General features: G+C 40.7%; 1 protein-coding gene across 2 annotated transcripts in view; it reads left to right on the forward strand.

The window, feature by feature from the left end:
• FAM171A1 (family with sequence similarity 171 member A1) overlaps nucleotides 1-20,607 on the forward strand; it is an 87,106-nt gene that overhangs the window by 39,296 nt on the left and 27,203 nt on the right. The window contains exons 2-3 of one of the 2 annotated variants that reach the window (XM_059484456.1): nucleotides 10,195-10,422; nucleotides 16,589-16,681. In XM_059484456.1, the coding sequence (XP_059340439.1) occupies nucleotides 10,195-10,422; nucleotides 16,589-16,681 (321 nt within the window). The remainder of the gene's footprint in view (nucleotides 1-10,194; nucleotides 10,423-16,588; nucleotides 16,682-20,607) is intronic. The other variant, XM_059484463.1, reaches the window with a different exon arrangement.

The raw sequence follows: 20,607 nt of genomic DNA on the forward strand, positions 1-20,607 counted from the left end.
GGTTTTTATATACAGTGAGTCTAAGAAAGATGAATGTTGCCAGTGTAGCTGTACCTTTCCATTATGATTGTGAATTTGTGGAAGAGCCAATAATTTCTGATCTACATAATTGACTTCCAGTGTAGGGGAATAGAAAGTAATTTTTCAAAATTCACAGTTTCAATCTGATTAGAATTATTTTTCTCATGAAATCATAATGGCCCTTAAAAATAATCCCCTGCCAAGAATTTAGATCACCCTGGCTATTACAGTAATTTAAACTGATGTAGCTTTTGGTTGCTGAGTCAGTTATGTATGCTCTGCATATATATGCAGTCATCATAGCTGAAGTATAGGCAGTACAGCAGCCTGGTTCAAAAATATTAATTGAAAAATTAATTGACTTGGATCAGAAGGCTTCTTCTATGTGCCTGAGATTGGATCAAGGAGAAAACAAAGTGTAGTGATGAATGACCATGTATTAAGGTGGGGTTGCTTTACAGTGTTAGGATAAAGGGAACTGTAACAGGTCCTATTTTGTTTAAAGTTTTTCTTGATTATCTAGAAGAAGACCTAGATCACAGGTTAATTAAATGTTTAAGCTATTCTAAATGAGGAAATAGAAATATTATTTTGAACAGAAAATTCTCAAAAGCTTGGAAATAATTAATTTTGGAGGATAGGAAAATTTCAATATAGGCAAGTTGGGTGGCATTTAATGCTGGTGCTATTGTGAGAGAAGTCACAGGAAGTGCCATGTAGAGATGTTAATAAAAGGAAGCTTTTTAGGGTTGGGAGGAAACAACAGTAACCTCCTCCATCCACCCAGTTGCAAATACCAACTGATTGTAGAGGTTTTTGGGTGTTCAAGAGCTGTTGTAAACACTCTGTCAGGCCTGTGCAAAAGTCCATACTGCTTCATACCAGCCCTTTCCTGGCATTGTTTAAAGCATCCTGTAGTTATAGTGCCAGGAGATTTTACTGCTGTGGTGCCAGTATGCAGCAGTAGAGTTTGGGAAGTTACTGGAGAATCAGTATGGGATTTGGAATTAATGCAGAATAAAGATTTGCTACAACTGTACATGCCAAATATTGACCTTAAGCTTGCCTAGGTCAGGAGATGAGCAGGTACCCTTCCAAAGGGGGGCAGCAGAGCTGACTGAAATGCCTGTGAACCAGCAGGGGTGGTCCCAGATCCTTTCTTTTCCTCTGCCAGTGTTTGCCTTGGCCACCACTCTCCACCCCCACACCTGCCTGTTCTGCTGATTTTGGCACGTGGGGCTGCTTTGCTTCAGCAGTTCAGTCTGATAACCTGGCATTGAGCCACTGGGTTTGTTAGGCTGGTGCACTGCTGGGTTAGTAAATGCAACCAAAGCTGCAGCAGCTCCAAGGAGAAGCAGGGTAGCCCAAGAGAAGGAGGGAAGGGATGCTCCTGGTTTTCCTGTGGAGTAGCTGAACAATAGAGTGGTGCTGCACTCCTCATGACTCTGCAGAGCTCTCTGCTGAGGCTGGCTGGGTTGGAGGATTGAGATGGTTACCATGTGCAGCTTCACCTACAATTTCATTTTCCTGTGTGCCAGCTGGGGATAACCTCTTCAAGGAATGAAGTGATTATAAATCGACTGTCGAGTTATTTGAAGGAAGGGTATGTGCAAGTGCCTGGGTAAAGTTTCAGCGCAATAGTTCACCTCTCTCTGTGCATGAGCTTATATCAGTGGATTACTGAGATGAAAGTGGAAGTTTGCACTGCAGGCTGCAATGGGAATGTAGAGAGGCCCTTGAGATGGATTTGTTTGAATTGTTACAGTGGTTTGTTTAAAAACAAACAACCCAAGTAAAAATAGCCTCTTCCAAAGTGATATCTAGCTTTGCTTTCACAACAGGCTTTGAAAATTAGAGATTAAACCTAAGATTAAAGCTGCTTGAAAATTAGGGGAAAACAAGTGCATGTCTCCCCACTGCCCCATTGAACATACATTGGATTGCTTGAACATAGAATACATCTGCTTTAAACTGCTGTCATCAGATGCATACTTTTATTAATAGATTTAGGATAAAGTTGTTCTGCGAAAATGTAACACATGCCTTTGTGGCTCAGCAAATGCAAGCTTTCCCTTTCTGCCCTCCCCCAAACTAGACTGATGGTGCAGTAGGTATAAAGTTAAAACCCCAAGTGGCTGAGCTCAGTGTGGTGTTATCCTCGGAGATGATGTCACAAAATCAGCTGGGGTCTTGAGTCAGGGGAGAACTCTAATGCTGAGCAACTGGAAAATATCAGTGCACTAACTTCTCATTTCATATTCATCCCCAAACAGTTTCAAAGAACTCTATTACAAAAAAAAAAAAAAAAGGTGGGTTTAAGTAGGGATTACTTTTTCCTGTCTTGTAAAGAATACATTATGCGTGTGGCAAACTAGAGCTTTGAAACTCAACTTCCATCTGCGCTCCATGACAGTATTTTATTTAATTCCATGTCTAAGAGACAAGGTTTGGAAGTGAAATTAGTTTGTGTCATGCACAGTTCCTGTAGAGATCAAAGGCAGACCTGTTAATGCAACTATTGCTATTCATGAGTTTCATAGCCGTGTGAGTTTCAAGTTAATTATAAATGCTTGTTTAATCACTTAACAATAGGATATCGGAGTCTCATCTGGGCATTATGCATATGGCTCCCACTTTTTTAATTAAAGCAAATTCCTACCTTTTTTCCCAAGAAATTAATTTTGGTGGTAATGCTCTAGGCTCTAGCAGGTCAGACTATGCAAATCTTCTTTTACATGTTGGACTATTGCATGATGGATGTCTTTATTTTGTTATCCTGTAACTGCCCCTCCCTCCCCTTTGAATACAGGGGTTGTAGAGCAGCCTGGTTTTCATTGTACGTGGCATAAATTGCTCTAGTTCATACAGTAGAATTCTTTTTGTGACATTTTACTAAAAATTGTGTGCATTATCCCTAGGACATAATGCATTGTGAGATTAATGTATTTATCATTTTAGTTTATGATCACTTTGTTTAATGGGTTTTAAACCTGAAGAGGTAAGTAGGGCACCTGTCTGACCTTCATATCACAGACAATTGTGCTGTATTTGAAAACTGAGGATTAAGACTAATTATTTTAGTTAAGATAAACAATTTCAATCCCCTGGAAATTAAATTCTTGTGCACTAGGGGAACCAGCCACAGTGCCAGCAATGCCTGAGGCACTTGGAGCAGCAAGGATTGTTAGATGAGAAATGCGGATGAATCAACTTGAGCTGCAGAGAAGGGTGGAAAAGCCTCAAGTGCTACCCGGGTGTAGCTTCCTCCCCAATCCTGGATCCTGATTGTCCTCAGAGATGAGGTGAGCAGAATGCTCTGATCAGGACCAATGTGGGGGCTTCTCTATATTAGCCGAGTGTAATGTGCAGTTCTCATTGCACTCTGCTGTTTCTGAGGAAGAGCAAGAGAGAGGAATAACAGAAAAACTCAGAAATCCATCAGTTGTGCATTTGAGGAAGAAAGTTCCTTCTTGGCTTCTGAGGTGTGGGGTTAATTACAGACATCACACTGCAAGTATCCAGTGTGTGGAGAACCCTACTGATAGTCATCCCCTGGACCTCTAAAGTACAAAGTGTTCAGCAAATTCAGATTGCAGTGCTAAAAAGCACCACAACCAACCACTTGGGCTGGCTTCATGAGTGTTCTAGAATCAAACATGAATTCTCTTAACTTTTAACATTGATTGTAAGCCTTAATTAAACACCTAGGACTAAAATTACAGCTGTTAACCCAAATTTTTTCTCACAGCCTGAGTCTACTATCCAGTAAGCTGTTCTTTTGTTGCCAAGAAATGACACCTGAATTTGCTTAGGTTCAGTGTACAGCTGTTGGCTGTCTCTGTCAGCAAGACTAAAGGTCCTCAGCTGACTTGATCTTCTGCAGTTTAATTGTTATGCATGGTGATCCAGCCTTCTCTTGCAGGAAGAGTAGGTCATGCTCCTCAGATGGCCAGTCCCAAGGCTGCTTCACTGTCCCCTGGGTTTTTATGTGTCTCTTCTCTGAACCCCTCTGCTTTCTAAATCCCTTCTGAATCTGGGTCTGAGAACCAAGATTTGTTGTGTAGTCTTACTGGATTTCTGACTAGTGTAGTAAGGAACTTCTTTCTTGGTGCCAGGGACTGCAGCAGCCTTGGTCTCATTCTCCAGTCACTGAACAGGCACGGAGCAGACCCTCCTGTGTCCCATCCTCTGCATGGTTGGGTTCCCTGGGAACCAGTGCTGGACACTCAGCCCAGCTGAAACCTGACCTGTGGTGGAGGGGAGAGCTGTGTAGCACTATTGATTTTCCTGTAATGAGGGCCAGAGCCAGTTCTGAGTAGAGGATGTCATCATCTTCACTCCAAATCTTGTTCAAGCACGTGTAGTTTGCTATTTGAGAGGCTACTTGAGAACTTTCTTTAGCTGACAACATCAGTGAAGATCAGAATCTATTTACTTCTTGAGGGATGTTACATTCATGTTTCCTTTTCTTCTGTTACATTCATGTTTCCTTTTCTTCATACAAACTTACTCTGCTGCTGTTTTGAAGTGTGATTGTCAGTAGAGCCTTCTTGATGTAGCCCATTAGGAAGATACAATATGTAAATGCTAGAGTTGGCATCTGTGGCTAAAGCACAGGGAACACTCCTTTTCTAGGAAAATGTTTTCCCTTAGATAAATGAAAATCCTATTGTTTGGCTGAGGATTGACCTCACACATGGGCAAAAGGTTAAGAGACAGAAAGGCTTATCCATTTGGCACGTAGGATTCAAAGCCAGGCATGTTGCCAGTAAGCTCAATCAGAGCAGAGGATACAATTTTACATAAAGTTCATAATGGCTTTTTTTTAAATGAGCAGGAAGCTTTCTTTTTCTAATCAAAACCTAGATAATTTAAATATCTCTTTCTTTGGTAATATCCAGACATTGTCCATGGATAAGGGACCCCCAAAGGAAAAGCTAAGTGATCACAGCTGCCTGTGTCAGCCTGCTCCCAAAAGAGATCATCTGGCCAGCACACATCAGTGGGAGTCTGCCTGACAGAGGGGTGTGTGCACAGAAACCAAATTGCAGGCTTGGGATCTAAATAGGATTGTGATCTTTGATTTTCAATCTGTGTCATAACTTTTCTCTGTTTATTCCAATATGTGGAATCTGACAGTTTGCCTTTGCTCAGGTCACTCAGGATTTTATTTTCTGTGTTATGTTACTGACTTGAAGAGAAAAAAAAAAACAAACAACCAAACCCAACAAACAAAGCCCCAAACCACCTAAAACCAGTGCTTTTCATTTTTCGAGAGTTTAGTTACAGAAGACAGCAATGATGACAGCCATTCCCAAAAAGGAAATCATTCCCAAACTGAGAGTTCACAGCAATGTAAAGAGCAGTTGTGAGTATAAGAAGGGGTTACAAGTGAAGAAATGTTTTTTTTTAAGGTTAATTGTATTTCAGGAGAGGCAGTAGGGTTCATAGAGCAGATGGCACAGGAAGGATTGCTCAGAGAAAGTTTAAACTTAGTAAAATCTCAAAAATCAGATTAAGAAGACAGATGGGATTCTGGATTGGAATGCTACCATTTAGGGATTTTTTGGTCTTTTTTTTCACTTTCCCAAATTATAACCTTGGAAATGCTGGAGTTTTTAATACAGCTTACAATAAATTTAGTACTACAAAACTGGGAGGGTGCTGCACTTCAGCAGCTGTTTTCACAATAACTAGTGATTTTGGTTTGCACTCATTTGAAGAACAAGTAGGAGGTTTAGTGTTTAAAAGAAGACAAAGGACTGTAAGAGAAGAGATTTACACTAGACTTGCTTGAGCATACCTATACATCAGCCTTGATATTTTTGTGGAATTTACCCCTGCATTTGCTGGTTTTATTTTCTCTTTTCATACTTACCTTCTTTTCCCACTTAGCTTTAGGATTCTTGAAGCAGAGTTGAAGGGTTGCACTATTTAACATCTGCAAGTGGGCCATTCCTACCTGCACTTATAGACAGGGAGACACAGCTTTTTTTGCCCTTACAGAAAGGGTGTTTTTACCTGTGGTTTATCTCCTGGAAATGACAGTTATCCTAAGTGGTTCTTGTTTTGGACTTGAATTTTTTCTCAAAGAATATAATGGCAGGACACAGACGAGTGGTGCAGACAAGTGACTCTGGCTCTGTTCCTGTGCCCACCAGTGCTAGCAGCCAACAGGGAAGTACATGCCAGACATATGAGGTCTGAAAGAGACACGTTCACACCACAGCAGCCAGGAGCCAGGTGCATCAGACAGGGCTATGGCTCAAGCATAGCCTGTCCTGACTGTGGCTGGCTTGTCTGGGGAAGTGAGAGAGACCACAGCTGCCCTGGGTCTGTCACCTCAGCCATCTCTGCTTTGCTCTTAAATGAGGAAGCATCAGCACTCTTCACATTTATGTCCCATTCCTCCTGGACCTCACTAGAAGCACAGAACAAAATTCCTCCAGAACTCAGCAAACACTTCTACTGTACATACAATAGTCTGAGAATGAAGCAGGCTTGGCTTCCCTCATCTTTTGCAGTGCTTTCAGTTCCCTGCCTTCGTCTGCAACTGTGCCTCTTCTCTGAGTTCATGTGTCTTTAATTCTGTGTGAGGTCTTTGCTGTTGTAGGCTGCAGAACTCAGGAATAAGGTACCTGCTTTATACCCACTGATTGCTAAGAGTTCCAGCTAAAAAGTTTGCCAGATATTTTAAATACTCTATTCCTTAGTTTAAAGTCTTCTAAACTGCTTTTAATTGATTTCATCCAGTATACCTACTCTTTCAGTCTAAGACTTCCCTATCAATTAGAGATCAGCCTGATCTTGGGTCACTTGTCCTTACTCTGCTGTCTTATTTCCCGTCTCCAGTTCCCCTGATCCTCAAGAAGTGCCTGAATATATTCTAGCAATTCTGAAACTTACTGTCTCTTTTTATAGGTTGTTCTCATCACGTCACTGTTTGAGAGGATGTTTTCTACAACAATTTCTTTGCAGTTTTAAGCTTTTAATCATTCAGTTGCTGTGGAAATTACAGTGATAACGTAGCTTTAGTGTTCGTGACTTCACTGCTGCATTAGATAAGAAAAAGGAGCTGTCATGTGGGAGAAGGCTCTGACTTAAGCAAGTTGTACACATTTCACATGTTTGTCAGGGAAGATAACACATGAAAAGGAATTAGGATTGTTCAGGCTGCTAGGGTTTTCTCTATCTGCTCAGGAGAAAACATGTTAAATATCAAAAAGGAGAAAACAAGCCCAGTGTCTGATCTAGGGACTGTGTGGTTTGGAACAGCAGTTCCAGTCTGCTGCCTTTCAGGACATCAGTATTCTGTCTTGGGTGATTGCCTTTGTCATTTCTGTTCAGAAGAAGGATTTTGGAAGCCCCTGTCCTTCCTTATCAGAAAGAGAGAGGGATGCAGAAAGAGAGAAGTATGCAGACAGAAGCCCATACATAGCTATGGAGTGGGAGATAAGGACATTTCCTATTGGAGATACTCATGGCTAGTTCTGTGATTTGGGAAGAGAAAGATGGATTTGTGAATACAGGAAATATTTTTTTTTCTTGTGATCAATTTTAGTAGTAGTCTCTCTTGTAGAATTTTGAATGTATATACGGAATTAAATTGATATGATCCTTCTATTGTTTTCTTACCCTCTTCCTTAATTAGTATTTAATATTCCAGAGCTCCCTGGTTCCTTATATGTGGTTGTTTTTAGAGAAGGCTGAACTACCATGTTACTGAAATTGCTAACAGCGATGTCCAGCTTGTCCTGTTCTCTTGCTTTTTCTTTAATGCACCACCCATTGAGGTTATTCTTAACCTCATCAATTCTTGCATTCTTTGCTAGGAAATTCAAAGTGGGAAGTGCTAAGAGTGCAGCTATCTGGCTTTGGATCTAAGCATATCCCTCCACTTTGAAAATTAAAACTTACACTGTTTGTTGTCCTCATGTTTGTAAATATATGAATATATATTTTTTCTTCATTGATTAATGGGGCTGCCTTTCACATACATAAGATTTCACAAGTGGCTTGGTAGTCAAGGCAAGGTTTCTAAGGAGGCACTCTGTACTGGACACCAGAGTATGTGGACACTGCTTTTCAATGCACATTGCTTCCATTGACTACTAAATGCAAAACTGGGAAGAAGTCCAGAATCTTTAATAGCTGGAATATATTTCATGCTGATCCCATCTAAATTGGCATCCTCCATTGCCAAGTTCTAAAGCAATGGCTGCGATGATGATGAACTTCTCTAATGGGGTTTTTGTTCAGGGCTGCTTGATATTGGTCTTTTCAGTACTGTAGGATTCAGAGAGAAGGTCTCTGCCTATGAAAGGGCCCAAAATATTGATCTTTCTGGCTGAAATGCCCTTAGAGCAGATGTGCTGATACTTTTGTATTAGGTCCTCATGTCCTTTTAAACTTTTAGGTTGTTACAGTGTGTTTCTCCCCATACTGGGTTGTGTCATCTCGCTATTGAAACTCACCACAAGGATTTCGTTAAATTCTGTGTTTTCTTCTTGGTGTCATGTCTGGTTGACTCAGGGCTTTAACCAAAATAAGTTCTTATAAGGCATTTGTAATAGGACAGAACTGTGCCACCAGTACTGTTCTGTAGAAATCAGTGTAATGTTTTTGAATGTATATGAACAGGAAGTCATGCCCTCTTTCCTGGGCATCCCATGCAGAAACATTTACACATGGAGTGGGAGGAGAGGATCTTGCTTGTGAGAGGCTGAAGCTTCCTGACACAAAAAGGGAGTTTGCAAAATACCATCTACTACGTTAGGGAATGGAGTAAGCTGAGGTAGGGAACTTTGTGTAAGAACAACAGAATCTCCGGATATTGGGATGGGAATGAGAGAAAGGGGAGAGTTGGAGAGAAAAGAGAGAGGGATATAAAAGTTCATATAAAAGGAAGAGGCAAGTGGAAGTGAAAAGAACCCAAGGAATGTCTTGGTGGAGGCATTGCTGTCTTGGACCCAGCATTGCTGGGTCTTTTTAACACAGCATTGGATTTAAGTCATGGTTATTGCAGAAAGGCAACAGCTGCTGCTTTAGTGCATGAGGCAATTGAACTATTGTAGGCACAGAAGAATAATCATAGATACAGAAGAATGCCTTCCAGAGGGACTGTCTTGCACAAGCCACTCCATTTTATGTAACAAAAGCCTCGTGACACAATGCATGGTTTAGTCATAGGAGTGCCCAGAGTGGACAAATATTGTACATCTGGAAACATTTAAACTAGTAATTATTTTCTGGAAAAATGGCAAATTACTCAAGAAAAATATAGTCCATTGTGTTGGCTTCGGCCTGTATATCTGCAGGATGTATGATTCTCCTGACTGCCTAATCATCACTTTGCTTCTCACCATTACTGTGTGGGGACAGGTGATACAGTAGTGTCAGGGCTGCTGCTGTCACTGCCAGCACTCTGCATCCCACCTGGGTGTCCTGTGCTTTGAGGACATGGACATGATCCTGTGGGACTTCTCCACCTTGGTTAGACATCACCAGGAAAGTCCTGTGCCAGCTGGGGCAATCTCTCTCACCAGAGCTGAAAATATCCAACTGTAGCACAGCCTGCTCTATTGCCCACTTTCTCCCTGGGCTTCTGTCACAGCAGATTTCCTCCATTCCATTGCTACACAGAGAGAATTGCTTTGGGAAGGAGTGAGGAGCAAACCCCACTGGCAGCATTTCCCTCTCCCCTCTGCTGCTGGAGAGGACTGGCTGGAGCAGAGGCATGGCAAGGCAGGGAGCAGAGTTTCCATGCCCTGCTGTCTGTGACTAACAGAGGATGTTTGATAGCACACATTTAGAATTGCCACAGTACAGCAGAACTCTTTGATTGACGTGCTGCCCCTCAAAGGGAGCGTTGCCTGCCCTGGAGATGTGCTGCCCAGCTGCATGGGGGTCACAGGTGGAGATAGATACCTCCACAGTTGAAATTAGTTGTTGGGCAATAATTCAGGACCTGGTCTGGCTTGTAGCAGACTCTGCAGTGTCTCTGAAGAGTGACTGCCTGAGATGGAGAGCTTCAGGCCAGTATAAGAAGTCATACATGGCACCAAAATGTCAGAGCTGGTGTCTTTTCAGTCACTGGTGTGTCAGCATGCTCTAACTGCTGCATCCCACAGAAGCTCTTCAGACAATAATCACTGTGCTTGTTTGTCATTACAGAAGTAACGCTGAAGGTCCATGTAAGCGATGCCAGCACCCATCAGCCAGTAACTGAAGCCTTCATTGAGATTTTTACCAACCAGATCTCCATTGCATCTGGAACCTCAGGAGCAGATGGCACTGCCTTCCTCAAGTTTCAGTATAAGTTGGGCAATCAGCTGATAGTGACTGCTAGTAAACATGCATATGTGCCAAATTCTGCACCATGGAAACCTGTAAGATTGCCTGGTAAGAGATCTTTATTTTTCTTCTGAGGTAAGATATTGAATCTAAAGGAAGCTACACAGTTTTGTATGATGTGTTTTAATGCTTGAGATCCTGGGTGGGAAGAGAAGTTTCTGCACATTTCAAAAATAGTAACATTTCTTTCTCAATTAAACTGCAGCATCAAGGCTGAGTGGAGATTCACTCTTCTTCTTAAGGTCCTTAATACAGTGCTACATCAGTTTTCAAACACCTGTTGGTGCTCCTACAGCTCCATATGAAATAGAAATCTATTCAAGATCTTTTTCTTTATGGGAACTCTGTTTCCAAGAACCTGTTTCAGCCATTGTGGTGTATTCTTGCTTCTCTTCCTAGGTGTAGCAACAACTGTTGCACCACAGGCTGCATTGTACAAAAATGTCCTGTCTTTTAGTTCTTAGCCATGTCAATAAAATGGTTTCAATCTGCAGCTATGTTATCCACATGTAAGGATTTTTACTAACTTAATTAGCATGGCTTTGCTTCTTCCACAGGCAAACAAGTATAACAATAATACCTACATGTTAATTTTTATCAGAATGCCTCAGAACCTTATATTAGTTATATAAAAGGAAGAATTGAGTCATGAAGCCTATTTGTGACTGCTAAAAAGAACAGATTGAGGGTGGCTTTCAAACCTTGAGATGAAAATCATATCCCAAGTTTCATCTGCCTTTCTTGTAATCTTCAGCTACAATTAGGGTCCATGTAATTCGGGAATGGTCCCAGGCTTGTATTATACCCAAATCACACCTAAATAACACACACCTCAGGTTTGATAATTAGCCTGGGCCAAAGCCACGGGAGGTTTTAAGGGCACTAATATTTAAATAGTGTATGTGTTCCCAGGGCAGTGTTGAATTCCATGCCTTGGCTCCATTTTATTTATTAATATCAACATAGCCAGAAGGGTTGCGTGACTTGCTGCAAGGTCAAGTAGCAAAATGTATTTTCAGAAGGGGAAAGGAACATGAATCTCTTCAAACCCAGAATTATGCTTTAGGCATTTCAATGTGCTCTTATCTGCTTTCACTTGCTTCAGATAAGAGAGGAATGCCTTCTTCCACGTTTTCTGTACTGTATTCCACTGTGTTTTTCAGCTGCTTAATGGAGCTAACAGCAAAGACTAAGTCAAGCTCTTTGGGGTGTGGTGAAAGAATAAGAAGCAACTGAAAAGGGTTGCAGCCAAGAGAGTTTCAAATAAGTGAAAGGCAACAGTTCATTACAGTAGCAGCTGTCACAGTTGATCTGTGGCTGGGCAAATAATTCAGTTGTAAATAAGAAACCCAGCCAGGTTCTATAAACCAGCCCCTGGGCTGACACACAGGGACTTCAACCAATCACCAATGGACTGTGATCAAATTGCCCCACAAACTTCCTAAGCTACAGACTTCTCACTGGTCAAGAAACTGGGAGGTGTTAAGAGCAGACCAAAGAGCATTATAGACTGGGATGTTTCAAACCTGCCATATAAAGCTGGGTTCAAACGATAAAGGTCTTGCTATTGCCACAGAGACGTTGGGGGTGTGTGTCTGTCTGTCCCAACCCACCCCTCCATGATACAAGCAGCAAAATTGGAATAGGTCGTGTAGAAAGGTTGTGAAATGTCCACTTTGAAAGACATTCAGAACTCAACTGGACAACCCCTGTTTGGTGGAAGAGAAAATGTCCAGAGGTCCCTTCCAGCCATAATTGTTCTGTGACTCTGTTTAGAAATTTCCTTTGAGATTTTTCTCTTTAAATAAGATGAAGTGCAGCTTTCTCAGCATACTTCCTGTGATTTTAAAGGATGAAAGTATACAATAACCGTGCCTTGTGTCTTGTCCCTTTCTGACTTATACCCTAGGTCTTTTGAATGAGATGTACTCTTCCATAGCCTGGAGTTTGTTTGATTAGATTTTTGCTTGTTGTTTTTCTTAAAAACTGATTTTGAGGGAAGGGAATCAAACGGCATTTTTGTTTTAGTAAATCATTGAAGTTAAAGAGCAGTAATTGTATAGGTTCCACAGAGTCTTTCTTTTCATGGCTGAAACGTGAGCTTAGCTCTGAAAGCAGATTTGTTTCACCTCTGATCGTCCCCCACTGAAACTGGTAGACAGTTTGCCATTGATTTAATTGGAAGTAGAGTCCTTTACTTTGCTTCCTGTACCTTGAACTTATTCCTTTCTTTGATTAAAGAAACAAGTTATAACTTGATATGCCCTATGTAGGTTTAATAGGGTTGTTCTTTGAATTAATCCTGAAAAGGTACAGGACATACAAGTTAAGATACTTAGGCTTTTATATTTTGTATTGACTAAGACACCTATAGTCTTTAAAAAACTTTCCAAGACTGTTTGTATTTAAATGCCTATCATGCTTTTAACTAGCATAGTATAGAACTTTGGAAAAATGTGCAAATTGTTTTGTTGTTATTTTTAAGCTGGTTTGAGTGATGGGGAACAGGCAGCATATCTCAATCTTGGTTCTGCAGTGTGCAGTCTGGGCACACCCATACAGCTGCATCCTCATTTCCCAGAAATGCTTGTTAGCAGTCCTAGGAGCTGTCCCCCACAGAGCAGATCCCCCACTCTGAGAAGCATTCCACCCAGGGCAGTCTTTAAGCTGCCATCCTGTGTGCTGTGGTAAATGAACTATGGCCATATTTACCTCAAATGGGAAAATGATAACCATGAGCAGGGAGTAGGTTTGAAAGCTAAAGGGTGGTAATGTGCTGTAGCAGAACTTGGCCAAAGGATCAGGATTCCTCCATCACAGGCAATGTGCATTAGTAATGATGTTATGCTGAAAAGCTGTGCAGCCACTGAACTTGTGATTCTGTTGTAGTAGCTTCAAGGAGTAAACGTCAAGGGTTTTCTGTTCTTATAGTTTGGCAGAAATTAACTTCCCTTATATTAACGAAAATTATTGCTACCTCTTTGTTGCTTAAGCAAAAGGATTATTTATTTACATAGTGATAAATGGTAGGAGGAAAAGATTTAAGATCTCTTCTTCCATTAAAATATTTATCAGCAGTGCCGTGACTCCACTTATTAACAGTTCATAAATTTAACATCACTTGGGTTGTTGAAGTTTTCATGATGGAAGATGTGTTCATCTGTCTGCTCTTAACTACGCTTAGATTTTTCTTTGTAAAAATTTTGGAAGAAAACATTTGTGACCGGTAATCCTTATTTGGAAGGACACTTCTTTTGGAGCAGTGTATGCAATAAAGAGAGGGAGCTGCTGAGACAGTACAGTTCAGAATTCCTTGGTAGAGGCAGTGTCATGGTTTTACTCCAGTCATCAACTAAGTACCACCCATCTGCTTCCTCCTCCCCAGCCTCCGTGGGGTGGGGAGGAGGATCATAAAAAGCTAAAAACTCTGGGTTGAGATAAGAACAGTACAATAATTGAAATAAAGTAAAATTTTATCATAATAATAAGAAGAATGAGACTTACCAAAAAGAGTGGGAAGTAAAACCCAATTAAAGCAAGTGATGCACAATACAATTGCCCAGCCCATCCCTGAGCAGCAGTTGACCCCTGCCAGACAACTCCCCCCAGTTTATATACTGGCCATGACATTCTATGGTATGAAATTTCCCTTTGCCTAGTCTGGGTCAACTGCCCTGGCTGTGCTCCCTCCCAGCTTCTCCTGAAGCTTCTCACTGACAATGTATGGAAAACTGCAAAGTCCTTGACTGAGGGTAAGCACTACCCAGCAGTACTCACACCATCAGTGTGTTATTGACATTATCACACCATCAGTGTGTTATTGACATTATTGTCATCCTGAAGCCAAAATACTGCCCTGTACCAGCAGCAGAGAGCAAAACAGCTGCATCCTGGCTGAAACCAGGACAGTCAGTCAAAGAAAACTGTGGTATTCACTATGGTGAAGCACAGTTTTAGGAGCAGAGGATGATGGTTTTGGTGTTTCTGGGAGGGCAGGGCTCATCTGGAATTGTTTACCTGTAAAATAAGGTTAAAAACTGGGAAAGCAGACTGTAGTGTTTCAGGACTTGTCCTTGGCATAGCCATTCAGGGAAATGTGTGTCCAGCTCTAGATCCATGCTTCAAGAAGAATGTTTAAAACTTTTATCAGGGGTGACTTTTATCAGGGGTGATAAAAGATTGGAAAATGCAGTTTACAGGGAAAGACTTGGAAGGGCTTAATTTATTTTGTTCATTAGCAAGAAAGTTCATGGGGTAATTTGATCATAGTCCATCAATACCCTCATAGAGAACAGGAAACGGGTAAGAGAGAATTCTTCTGTCTAGCAGGCCTGTATAAAAAGAAGATCAAATGGCTGGAAATCGAACCTCTATAAATTTTGATGGGTAAAGAAGCACATTGTTTAACTGCCCTCATAATTATTTATTAGAACAGTGATGCTGTGGTGTGTTCTTCACACTGGACACTGTAAAATAAAACTGGAGTTTTTCTATAACATGTTTTCAAGTTTTGGTACAGCTATTGAATCTGCAGCAATAATTCAGGGAAGGCTGTAGTTATACAGGAATAAGGCTGGATCATCACATCATCCTTGTGGCCTTAAAAGCTGTGTCTTTCTGTCATTGTCATGCTGAGAAAGGATTGTGCAGAAAAGCCCAAGGGAAGTTTAGAGGTTATATATTCGTTATAGTCTGGCACATATGGAAGAAGATGTTGGCATGGTTGATTGTATTGAGCTCCCCAGGGTGTCTAAATTATATTAGCTTTCTTCATACAAATTAAGTTATTGGAGTAAAGACAAATTTTGTAATTGTGTGGCCTTAGTGCTACTTGCACTAGGCTTTCTTACTTATATTGCCTAATGTGTAGATCTGTTTTACATTTGGGCATTGGAAAGAAAATGCCCAGCTGTACTTGCAATAACATTATATGTAATATTTTTTATGTTTATATATATCATTAAGACCATTTTTTAGATGGAAGTTATTTTCGTGGTGTTTCTTGTTTTTACTCCTTTCTCCTTTACTTCTCCCAAACACTAACATTTCTGATCTTTAAAAGAATATATTTCTTAAAGCAGAAATAGTGTAGTCTTCCTATTGGTAGCTCACATCTGTATGGTCTCTTGTATTAATTAACGTGTATTAATTAAGAGGAAATTCATAAAATTCCAGAAAATCAGAAGAGTTTGTGTTGTTCTTCTGTTGACTATTTCTGAGAATGCTTTTCCTCAGCTTGCATTTACTTCAGACTAGGATGAGTACTCTCCAGGTATGGGATGCTGCCCAGTTATTACTAGTTATTAATAGTAACAAGTTATTGCCAAAAATAACCACTCTGCGTTAGTCTTCTCTTCTTCCATCTTTGAAAGCCACATGTGGACTGCAGGCAGTCGTGCTCCTTACTGTTTTCATAGCTGCAGGAGGCAGGTGGGCTCTGTGGCTAATTCCTCCCATATTTTGGGTCTTCTGGGACTGAAGAACTTGGCATGAAATTATATCCTGTTTTTCACCCTGCAAAGATGTGTGTGCATACGGACACAGCCCCCTGCAAGGAGTGTCAGTACCCAGTGGGAAGGGAGGTCCTTGCAGGTAGACTTCTTGCAGCAAATACCATTTATCTGTCCCCTTTCACACCACTGGTAGGATGACAGTAGTTCTGCTATAAATAGCACTTCCCTGGTGTAGGTGGTGACTCAGTACATGCTGCATTTTAAAGCAAATTGTTCTGACATAATCATCATACTTTGCCTTTCTGTATAACTTACGTAAGCATCTCAAAGTACTTTAAACTTAAATTTCATTAAAATATTCCTGAGGTAAGAAGTATAGCTGTTGCACAGAAAAAATAACTCAGCCAGACTGAGTTAGCATTTCAGTTCTCTTTATGTATTTCTTGCCTTTCTGTGGAGCTGGGAATCACTTCATGTAAGGCATGAAACCCTGCTTTACACTGCACTGTCCAGTGCTTTGAGCTACCATGTGTGACGTGCAGGAGTCAAAGCATAGAACATTTTGTTTAGTTCAGTAGTTACTCTGGCAATTTAACTGTTTGGTTCAGAAAATGCATGTGGTTTCTGTCATGTATACAATATGATTTTAATAGTTTGGGTGGCCTGCTTTTGCAAAAACGTGAAGAAAGTAAGCACTGTTGTTATTGGATTATGTTATAAGAATTTAAATATGTGCCACTTAAACCACTTCTCTCCCACAGTGTTCTCCTCACTGAGCCTTGGCCTTCTTCCTGAACGCTCAGCTACTCTGATGGTCTATGATGATGTAGTCCAGATAGTCTCAGGATTTCAAGGTATGCTGGCTTTGGGAAGTCAGAATTGAAATTTGAGGGACACTAAAGAAAAAGTCTGACAGCCCAGTGCTTTCTGAACTCTGTCCTGTGAGTGAGACTCGTATTCTGTGGGGAGTTCTGAGTTCCCTGAGGAATGCTTCTCTGTGGGATTGTTTTACCAAATTAATAGCTGAATTCACCCCTGACTGCTGTGACTAGGGAATTCAAGTTACATGGTAATAAATGAGTTTGGACTTTATTGTGCCATTTGAGAGCTAGAGATTAAATTTCTTACACTATCTGTTGGATGCTTTTTCATCTAGCCTCATTTAACCATCCTTGAAGGAGACATTTTCTGGTGTTCTTAATGTCTGAGATTTTCTCTGGCTTTATTTTTGTTCTTGTTCCCTAGTGTGAACGACTTAGACGTTTAGGGCATAGAAAAACTGAAAATTTCTTGTATCTGCATTGTTGTATACCCTGTATAAACTTGGTTTTCCTGTGGACCCCTTGTCAGACTGCCTGCAAACCCAAGTCCTGCACATTAAAACCCACTGTATTAGAAAAATAAAATTACAATAACCTTTTCGTAAGGCTAAACACAGATGTTAAAGTAACTCTAGTATCAGTTAGAGTAACAGTGTTTTCTGAACTGCACAGTGAAGAATAAAATGTTTGTTTGACTTAAGGGTCTGTCAAAAATTAGTCCAACTGATGTGCTGGCTGAGGTAAGTCTGTTAATAAAAGAACAGGGGATTTTAAAGATACTTTGAAGCAGAACATGGGCATATCCTTTCTCTGGGCACTCTTATTGTGCATAAATGGTGTCTTATTCACAATAAGTCTTATGCTTGCCATCATTTTAAACTCTACTGTATAGTTCATAAACAAGGAAATAGTGCCCTCAATAGTATTCCAAGATAACCTTGTTTTATCTGAGAGAACGTAATACAAGTATGCCTTCCTGACATATTTTTTAGTTAGAAGCCATCCGACACAATAGGCTTTTCATTAGTGATAGCTGTAGATATGGCTGGAGCTGAAAATGCATTAAACAAATTAGGTAGCTGATGGAATGCTCAGAGGGAGCTGGAGAGAGCTGCTGTATATATATTCTGCAGTTTGAGAGCTGGACATTGTCTAATGGGGTGAATTAGATGGATGGTGAACTGTGTAAAACACAGGGGATTCCATTAGGCAAGACATGAAACATTGTTTACCAACAGTATTCCATTGTCATGCTGTATTAAATACTCTTGTTCTTATGCAAATGTGCTAATATTATGCAATTAACTGAAAAAGAAAAGTATTTTCATGTTCACAGCTTCCTTCAAAAAAACAGGGGGTGCTAAAGGACTAGAGGGACATTTAACAGCTGAGTGAGACTCATACATATTTTCAACATAATCTTCTTTTCCTTCAGTGAATTGGTCCAATGTGTTAACAATATATGTGAATTAGAATCATTTAACTTCTTCTTCTGGGATAGCAGAAAAAAAGCATAAAGGAAGAAAGGGGTACCTGTAGTATGCTTAGGATTTGAACTTGCAGTCTTGCCCAGTAAAATCTATTTTATGGGTCCAGTCCTCATTTCTTTTCTTGGGACTTCTCTTGTGATGAAGCCTAAAAGAAAGACAGCCTAGACATTGTTCCAGTATTTGAATGGAGCCTCTCTAGTCTCCATCCAAAATCCTTGTGACCTAGTTTTTCTCTGTTATTTCTCTAATTTACTTCCCAGTAACCTCACACTGTTTCAAAAGAGCTGATCAGGAGTTACCTTAGTGCAAAAATGAGAGCAAACCAGAACTCATTAAACCAGGAACAGAGTGGGAACACTGGTGTTTGAAGCACCAGTCAAAGGGAAAGAAAGGCCTGTCTTGGTACACTAAGTTACCAATTGCATTTGAATAATTAATCAAGCAAGTGATGTATTATGCAGTTGAGAAGTTTGTCTGAGTTGATGCAGGCAGCTTCATTTTCAGGATGGCATTACAATCCACTGTCAGTAATTGTGAGGGATGGGGCTTGCCAGCCCCTGGGTCACTGCAGTTATTTAATGCCAGCACAGTGATGGCAGGATTTCAGTGTGTACTGAACGGGAGCTGTGTGGGGACTCTGTCTGTCTCTGACCCATGAGCAATCAGAGCATGAACTGCCGCGACTTCAGATGTTACTGCACATGGATTAAACCTCATGTGCTGGTGTGGTGCCACATGTCACATATGCAGGGTGACAAGAGGTGCCTCACAGGGACTCCTTGAGGTTACTTGCTCAGGAGTGTAATGGCAAACTGCAGGTGACAGCATTTAAATCTGGCCAATGTGTTGATGAGAGGCTGTTTGAAGAAGGTAAGATCAGTGCCCAACAGTCTTTACCTCACGGCACACATCATGTGGGAAGAGCTCACATGCACATTTTACATTCGAATGTGTTTGGGTTTTGTAAGTAAAAACTGGATTTTATAAGTAAAAAGTAGGTATCTTCAGTAATAGAAACAATAATACTAATAACCCACTCCCAGTGATAAGTGATGACTTGTTGAAAAATTCTCTTAAGAGTCTGGTCAGCACAAGTTTCTACCACTTCCAGTTCCCTTAATAAATCTGTACCCAGACATATGCCCCAAAATCCACTATGGCCTCTGTTAAAGGAGAGCATTGAATTATCTTCCAGCAAGGTGGTGACAGAAGGTGAAAGAAAGCCTTGGTAGCTGCTTCCCTCACAAGCCTTTCTCTGGAAGCTCTCAGTCTGCTGCCCCTTTGGAGTCTCTTGCCAGGTGTGGGAGACCCAACTGAGGAACTGAGGGGAGAGTCAGGGTGACTGGCAGGTTTTTGGTGAACATCAATATGGAAGAATTAGTTTTTCTTGGGTGTGAATTTACTACTCTACACTGATTTATTAAATGTCTGGGTATGCACTGTCACAGAGGAGGCTGTTTCTTCACCCTCAAACTTATAGCTGAGTTCATTATTGTGCAGGTTTTCTGCCAGGTTTTGGGCTCAGCCATAAGAACGCTTTGTACTGCTTGTAGGACTGAAGAAACTGAGGTTGGCTTTCTGAGTCCTCCTTATCTAGTTAAAATTTGGTAGCTCATGGCTCTCTCAGTGCTGAAATCCATCATTTTTTTAAATAGAAAACCCATAAACTACTGTATTGCAGACTCAACAATAGTTACTTGGTTTCTAATTTTTGCTTAGTTTGTATCTTTGGAAAGAAAACACCAGTTCTTGGCAACTTGGATAGTGCGTCTTAACCAGAGATTTTACATTGAACTAGTGGTGATAATCCTAAGGCCAGTTTCTTTGTTGTGGGTATTTTTCCCTGTGTTTTTACTGTGGATATGTATATCCATGGGCTGCAGGAGCCCACTCAGCAGTGCAGTCAGAGGGTTCCAAAGTGCCTGAGCACATCAGTCCCTGAGGCACAGCAACTGCTACTTGCACAGCACACAGGAGATAAATCCTGCCTGAGTTTGTTGCAGTCAATTAATTAATCTTTTATATAGTTTACCATTTAGGCTTAGAAATCAGATAAGGAAGATTTTTTCCCATTTTCCCACACAGGTGTTTAATGACTATTTTAAACTTTTAAGGTTACTGCCAGTCTTGAGAGCCTGCTGTAAATACTAAAAGGCTCCAGAAATTAAAAAATAAAAGCAATTTAATAGCTTTTTCTTGCAGAATTACCAAATAAATGACAATTAAAAAACAATCAGCTCTTTGGAGGTGCTTACTCCTGTACACAGGCATTTTTCTTAGCCAAAACAACATTTTGTTCTGTTGAGTTTTGTCTTCTCACAGCTAGAACTCTTGCTGGAAAATTATGCAAGAAAGATTCCAGTCTCTAGGTTAATGACACTGGCAGTTACAAAGCTTAGGAGGAATCAAGCTCGTTACTCTTTCTCACAGTGAAGCTACATGCAACCTAAAAGTGCTGCCAGAGACTAA

Source organism: Ammospiza nelsoni, chromosome 1, assembly GCF_027579445.1.
Source record: "Ammospiza nelsoni isolate bAmmNel1 chromosome 1, bAmmNel1.pri, whole genome shotgun sequence".
Lineage (NCBI taxonomy): Eukaryota > Metazoa > Chordata > Aves > Passeriformes > Passerellidae > Ammospiza > Ammospiza nelsoni.